Source organism: Bos mutus, chromosome 13 (genome assembly GCF_027580195.1).
Source record: "Bos mutus isolate GX-2022 chromosome 13, NWIPB_WYAK_1.1, whole genome shotgun sequence".
Classification (NCBI taxonomy): domain Eukaryota; kingdom Metazoa; phylum Chordata; class Mammalia; order Artiodactyla; family Bovidae; genus Bos; species Bos mutus.
Genome location: NC_091629.1, coordinates 25,568,226 through 25,575,390, shown reverse-complemented (window position 1 = coordinate 25,575,390; position 7,165 = coordinate 25,568,226). Strand labels below are relative to the sequence as shown.

The window sequence follows — 7,165 nt, the reverse complement described above, 5'->3', positions numbered from 1 at the left end:
ATCTTGAATATTAAGCAGAAAGTTGTATTTTCAAACATTATTTTCCCATATAAGTAAATTCAGGACACATTAGATATCTACTTGCTACCTTAGAAAAACAACATTGCCCTTTAAGTAACTGACTGGTTTTGCAAGGTCTCTCAGGTCTCTTTCTCTGAGCTTCTGTTTGACAACAGCAAATCCCCTATTTGGGTAAGGCTCCTACCTCAGGACTGTTTTGCCAAATAATTGTGGCCCTAAGGTTAACTAATACATGAGAAATTTTCAATGAATACCACATTTTTGTCAGAAAGCCAAGAGATTCTATTAAATCTTTTTGTTTAGGTAATTTTTCTATGTCTGCCACAGTCCCAATTATTAAGTTTTCAGTGGTGTGGTATACAAACGTACAAAAACCTAAGCTGTGAAAAAACTAAGGTATCAAACCACATGCCACCTCCCGTGTGTAAAATGGCAGCATGTTTCAAGATGTATAGACTCACCCAGAAGAATCAGGTAACCGTGCCTCTGAGGGGAAAGAAGAAGGCTGGAGGATGGGGAGGCAGGGCCATCTCTTTTCACCGTGTTCTCTTTGGTAGTATTTGTTGTTGTTTTTTGCTGAGTGCCAGCATTGTTTTTAAGATAAGAAAAAAACCAACAGGAAAACATTTCTCAGAAATATATTTCCTGTGAAATCCAGTTTGGTCAACAGTATTTAACAATCTACTGAGTATTAATTTCCATACATAATTTAGGCAGACAATAATATGATGAAATGAATTTGATAAAAACCTTTAATGGAGTATCAATTGGATTATTCTAATTTGCATCTGTATATACACATCCTCCAGAATACATGTTTTCAGAATCATCTGCACACTTCCAGTGTTTTCAGCACGAAGATACGCAATTTCTGGAACGAGACCCAGACAATTGAGAGGAAGAACTGTTGAAGATTGTGGATATTTTCCATAACTGTTTACCTCTAGTAAAGGAGTACTAATTAGGGTATCAAGTTCCCAAGCAGTCAGAAAGTGACAGTCTGCAGAGAGCCTCCAGACACGATAAGGTGCTTTCTTTATTCAAAGGTGTGAGCTTTCCAGATGTCATTGAACTTGCAGCAGGAGCCACTACAGTTGAAAAACAAAATAAGCAACAACTTGTAGTTCAACCATCCGAGCAAACTGCTAAAGTTTATAAAAATATTACATGAGATGAAATGTATAGCCTGAAAACAGAGCAAATAATAACTGTCTGGAAAAAACTAATGATAAGTACTTTTGCAGCTTGGATAACTAACCAATACAAAGACTATGATAATAGGTTTCATTTTTGAAACATGTTTGAACTTTAAAAGTAAAACATAATGGTTCACAAATGACTTTTTCTGTCCATGGATGTTAAAACAACTATTTTTACTTACCCTGTTATCTTTGAGGAAAGTTTGAAATGAAAGACTATTATTTTTTATTTAATTGGATCAAGTAAACAATACATTTTGAATTAAACCAAAACTTAAAAACCAAAGTGCAGTTTTCAAGATTCCAGCAACTACTTAAATACAAACATAAATGCTTCTCTGTAATTCATTAATTAAAAAAAAATTAAGTAAGCAATTCAACTGCAGGTAAGGATGAAGACCCAGCCCAAATGTTTCAAGCACAGGAAAGACCTGTAAAAGTGGCATGGTGTTAAAATTGTACCAATACTAATATTGCTAATAACTGACATCTGCAAATAATCATGGTACCTTGTCTTTTGTTCTTTCAGTATTTTAAAATACTAATACTCTACACACTTGCCCGGTTGACACTTTTTTCTCATAGGTAAATATGGGTCCCTTCTCCCCCATCCCCCCACCCATAGATTCTTTGCAAAACTCACTGAAATGAACAAAACAATGGTTAAAACAATAAAAGCAAACCCATGGAAAACATTCCAATCAAAGTGCTGAAACCAAACAAGGAATAGGTAACTGTTCTTACCTTGAAGATGTGTATATTAGATTTTATGTTCTAATAGGTTAAACTGGAATTGTTTTCTTACATCCTGTTCTTCTTCTGTTTTAAACAATAAAATCTTGCTTAAGAAAGCATTCTCCCTGTTTTTCTTTCTCCTGCCCCAGTCTCCAGGAAACCTTAAAAACTGCATCTTCGTTTCCCTGGGTGTTTTAAGTGAAGGACTTTTCAATTTTTAGTCAATATGCTTCACAGACTTTGTCATATTCTTTGTCATGTTCAGCATTCATAGGAAAGTTCACAATGTCTAAGTTCTTCTATGCTATGCAGGTAAATTTACAAATCAAAAGATGACAAATGTTTTTTTTTTTTTAATCATTTATCTACAGTTGAGTATCTTTCAAGCGAAAGTACCACTCTCACCTGATTTCTGTATCCATTTCACATTTTTAAGCAGATTATATTTTTTGAACAGTAAAAAGGCCCATTTCGAATAGCTAGAAATTTTGGACTTTGGGGTTTTTTTTTTTTTTTTTTTTTTTTTTTGATTACTGTAGTGATAGGCCAGTAAACCCCAAGTTGGATATTTTCACTCGGGGGAGGTGGGGTGCGGGAGGAAAACAAAAGGGAAAGAAACCTGTACAGAACTTTACAGGTGCGAGCTGAACAGGAAACATTAGAACACATAAAAACCTAACCTCTTTCCCTTATCTAACCTCTATCCCCACAGAGCAGAAACAGAATACTTACAAATTAGCATCCGTGTATTTGTGTCTCTGTGTGTTTTCTCTTCTTTGGATTTGGATACTTTGAGCTAATTTGAAAGTGCCCGGTTGGTTGCCCACAAAATGATGCTTGAGAGTCTAAAGACGCATAAATTAGAAACCCTACAAAGGGAGAGGACGGTCATTGTACCTCATCTCTTTATGCGCTCTTACGGTGGGACCCAAGAGCTTTTTTTTTTTTTTTTAACACTTTAGATGATGGAGCAAGTGAGAGGCTGATAGCTGGAGAGGACTAGGCGAAACCGCCATCCGCTCTCAACTTAGCACCATTCTGTCCACCTCCCCCCCAACTCCAAATACACTGGACTTTGCTACTACATCACTTTAGGAAACTGGGGTCTGATGGGCAGAGGCGCGGAGTCCTTCACATCCAGCCTCGACGCCAGCCTCAGAGTTTCTGTTTCTGATGCTCCAGGGCTAGGGTAACAGGAAGTCCGGATGGAAGCAGGAAGGATGGAGAAAGCGAAGGGAGTGATCCTTTCAAGAAACATCCAACTGCCCCCTTTACCTTTTTGCCTCCTCTATGGGGAGTGGGGGTGGAGTGGGGGTGTTGGCGAGGGAAAAAAGATGTCAAGGACCATTGTTTGCTCGTTTGGGATGTTGCTCCGCCCCCCGAGTCTGTCGTAAACCCGGCGCCGGACTAAAATAAACCCCAGATCCCGCAGCTCGGGGGGCTCGCCGCGCCGCCGACTCCTGGTCACAGGCGCAGCCGCCGCGGCCGAGGTGGCGGCGACCCGCGCGCGCCCCGGGCCCCCCTACCTGGCCGCCCGCCGAGCCATGTCGTTGAGCCCCAAGCACACGACGCCCTTCTCCGTGTCCGACATCCTGAGCCCCATCGAGGAGACCTACAAGAAGTTCGGCGGCGCCATGGACGGCACGCCGCCCGGCCTGGGGGCACCCCTGGGGGCCGCCTACCGCGCGCCGCCGCCCGGGCCCTCCTCGCAGGCGGCGGCCGCGGCGGGCATGCAGCCCCCGCACGCCATGGCGGGCCACAACGCGGCGGCGGCGGCAGCGGCGGCGGCTGCAGCGGCGGCGGCCGCCACCTACCACATGCCGCCCGGCGTCTCGCAGTTCCCGCACGGCGCCGTGGGCGGCTACTGCAACGGCGGCCTGGGCAACGTGGGCGAGCTGCCCGCCTACACAGACGGCGTGCGGGGCGGCGCGGCCGCCGCGGCCACCGGCTGGTACGGCGCCAACCCGGACCCGCGCTACTCGTCAAGTGAGCGGGGCGAGGAGCGCGGGACTGAGGGCCGAGGACGGCGCGGGCGTTCCCCGCCGCAGCCCGGGGCGCGGGGAGCGCTTGGGAATCCGGCCGAGGGTGCGCGGGGCGTCCTGGGGCCCTGAGACACTGAGCGCGCGGGGCGTCCTGGGACCCTGGGGCCCTGAGACACTGAGCGCGCGGGGCGTCCTGGGACCCAACCGGCCCCGCCGGCGTCGCGGCCGCCGCGGTGTGAAGAGAGCGGGGCGGCGGCTGCTGACCGGTCTTCCCCTTGGGCCCCTCCCCAGTCTCCAGGTTCATGGGGCCGTCGGCGGGCGTGAACGTGGCCGGCATGGGGTCGCTGACGGGCATCGCGGACGCGGCCAAGTCGCTGGCGCCCCTGCACGCTGCAGCGGCGCCGCGGAGGAAGCGCCGCGTGCTGTTCTCGCAGGCGCAGGTGTACGAGCTGGAGCGGCGCTTCAAGCAGCAGAAGTACCTGTCGGCGCCCGAGCGCGAGCATCTGGCCAGCATGATCCACCTGACGCCCACTCAGGTGAAGATCTGGTTCCAGAACCACCGCTACAAGATGAAGCGCCAGGCCAAGGACAAAGCGGCGCAGCAGCTGCAGCAGGAGGCCGTCCTGGGCCCGCCGCCGCCTCCGTCGCCGCGCCGCGTGGCCGTGCCCGTGCTGGTCAAGGACGGCAAGCCCTGCCAGAACGGCGCGGCCACGCCGACGCCCCAGGCCGGCCCGCAGCCGCCCGCGCCGACGCCGGAGCTGGAGGAGCTGTCGCCCAGCCCGCCTGCTCTGCACGGGGCGGGGGCAGGCCTGGCGGGGCTGGACGCGGCGGCGGCGGGGGACTACGGAGGCAGCGCGCTGGGCGCCAACCTGCTCTACGGCCGGACGTGGTGACGGCGCGGCTGGCCGGGGGTCCCGCCGCCGCCCGAGGGTCTGCTCGCGCCGACGGCGGGGCAGCTGCTTGCGAGAGAACGGACGGATCGCGGAGAGGGGCGGGCGCCGGGCCTCCGCTGCGGGTGGGGACGCGACAAGCCCCAGGATCGAATCCTGAGATCGCGCCGGCCAGGAGGCTTTGAGGTGATTTCCTCCTTCCGGAGGTTCCTAAATTGTGTAAAAAGCCGGCCGAGTCCACATCCACCACCACGTTCCTAACCAAAGCTCTCGGAGTTTTAAACGTTGGAGACTTAGGTGGTGTTTGTAGCTCTAAAAGTCAACCCAGCTTTAACAAGGTTTTCTTCTTGAAGTGGAACTTACCTTGGGAGATTAATTTTCGAAACCCCTCCCCTCACCGCTCCCCCCGCCCCCGCTTAAGTGCAATTTCATTAATGTTTGATGGAAAGTAAATTGAATTGTAGCTCAAGATGGATCATGCACATAGCAACATTACTGCAGAGGAGTTATTGCCATTTAGAGAAATGGAATAAACGTAATCAAAATATTGCTTATACGAATTGATATAGCTTTTTAAACTTAATGCTGTTTTTAAATGTTTTGATCATGATTTGGCAATGAGTGTTTGTATATTATCCTAAAAGAGGCTTTTCCTCCTAAGATGCAGCTCATCAAAAGAAAGGATTGTAAGCTACTTTTTATATGGAAACTGGTCTCCCAAAATCAACGGACAAAATAAATTATACCCTATTCTACAGACATGTTATTTACTCTTTCTAAGGTATTTGATTATCTGAATTAAAGTACCTTGATAAAACACTAGAACAAGTAAGCAAAATTGCTAAGACAGACATCAATTAATCTATTTTTCAAAGCATGTCAAGGAAGAAAATAAGGTGACTTATTGAATGGTAATCAGTGTGTAAAGAATCAGTAAAATATTATTTTCTCATATTTAGAAGTTAATAGGGGTTACACACCGATTTTGTTGGTGTTTTCTTGTACAAATAATGTATTTACTCTTTAATATGCTGATTTATATTTCCTATGTTTCAAAAGGATATTTAAATATAACTTAAAAGAATTCAAGAACTTTTTTTTGGTAAATGTCAAATGATCATTTCTTTTTCACTACGTTGTATAGGCTTTTTTTTTTTATACTAGTTGGCATGATGTGACAACACAGCTCAGTTTATTCATGATTTAAAGAACTGGTAGTAGATTAAAAATGCTAAAAGAAGGCTGGAGAAAGTGAGTTCATAAAATGAAGAAAAATTAAAGACATAACATGGATAATGCATGTTTTACAAATGACCAAAACATTTCCCAGAGACCCTAAACCTCTTCTACATTTTTGAAATTTTAGAATTATAGTTTGAAGTGAAACATTTTATTTCATTTCATTGCTTGGGTATTTTTCTGAACTGTGCAAAGTGTTTTTAAAAGTTGCACTTTCTCTATATTTTCTACAGTAAACAGTAATAATAATTAAAAACTCCAGTTCCTTTCACAAAGAGAAAAAAAACACTACAGAAGCAAGTGAATCAATCTTTATCAAGGGTCTGTGAATGCATTTTTGTAAACTGACAACTGATTTTTAACACATTTTACATAAAGAAAATTTGAGCAGAAAAAATATGAAAATGATGCAGTACACTTTCAGAAAATTCTCCCAGTTTGAGTTTTTGCATACTAATAAAATTGATTTTCAAAATGCTAACCAGGCTAGCATAACTATTACCGATGTGCCAGGTTTAAAAATGCTTCTTTATATTGATTCCTTCAATTTCTGAAATTCTACTTCTAGAAAACATGTTATAAAAGTTCACATGGTTTGTAATTTTTTTTTTTTTTTTTTACAGCCCAATACTTAACAAAACCAGTAGCTTATGGAGTAAGGGTTCCGAGTAGCATATTTAAAGAAAATAAATCTTCATGCACAGTTTTTCCCTTGATAATTTCTGGAACAAAAAAATCCCTTAGACTAAGTGAACTATCAATCAAAAAGACCATTAAGAAGAAACAGCCTTCTTTATACAATATTTTCTGAAAGTGTATTTGGTGCAGGCATATCTTTCTCCTTTCAGCGTTCCTTTAAATAGTAAGGGACTCAAGCCAGAGGTAATTGCCGCAGAGAGCTTAACATTCTGCACCCAGAAATGTACTGAGTTTATGTGTGCACATCCAGAAATTAGGATAAGGTTTGCTTTTGAAACATTAAAATAGAAAATGTTTATACTGTAGAATTCCACATTCTGATTAATGTGAAACAAAAGCTTTTTTTGCTTCTTTTGCAATTAGTGCTTTGCAGATCTTTTATAAAAACACAAACGGCCAG

The 7,165-nt window shown here is 44.9% G+C and overlaps 1 protein-coding gene across 1 annotated transcript; it reads left to right on the top strand.

Annotated features, from left to right (window-relative positions):
• Positions 1–3,499: 3,499 nt before the first annotated feature.
• NKX2-4 (NK2 homeobox 4) lies at positions 3,500–4,830 on the top strand. Its single transcript, XM_070382069.1, has 2 exons — positions 3,500–3,941; positions 4,229–4,830. Exons 1-2 carry the CDS (start codon positions 3,500–3,502, stop codon positions 4,828–4,830), a joined length of 1,044 nt encoding a protein of 347 aa, XP_070238170.1.
• Positions 4,831–7,165: the final 2,335 nt, after the last annotated feature.

Coding starts and splice junctions, on each gene's coding strand:
- NKX2-4 (XM_070382069.1), top strand. CDS start 3,500: ATGTCGTTGAGCCCCAAGCACACGACGCCCTTCTCCGTGTCCGACATC. Junction 3,942..4,228: donor GGACCCGCGCTACTCGTCAA/GTGAGCGGGGCG, acceptor GCCCCTCCCCAG/TCTCCAGGTTCATGGGGCCG.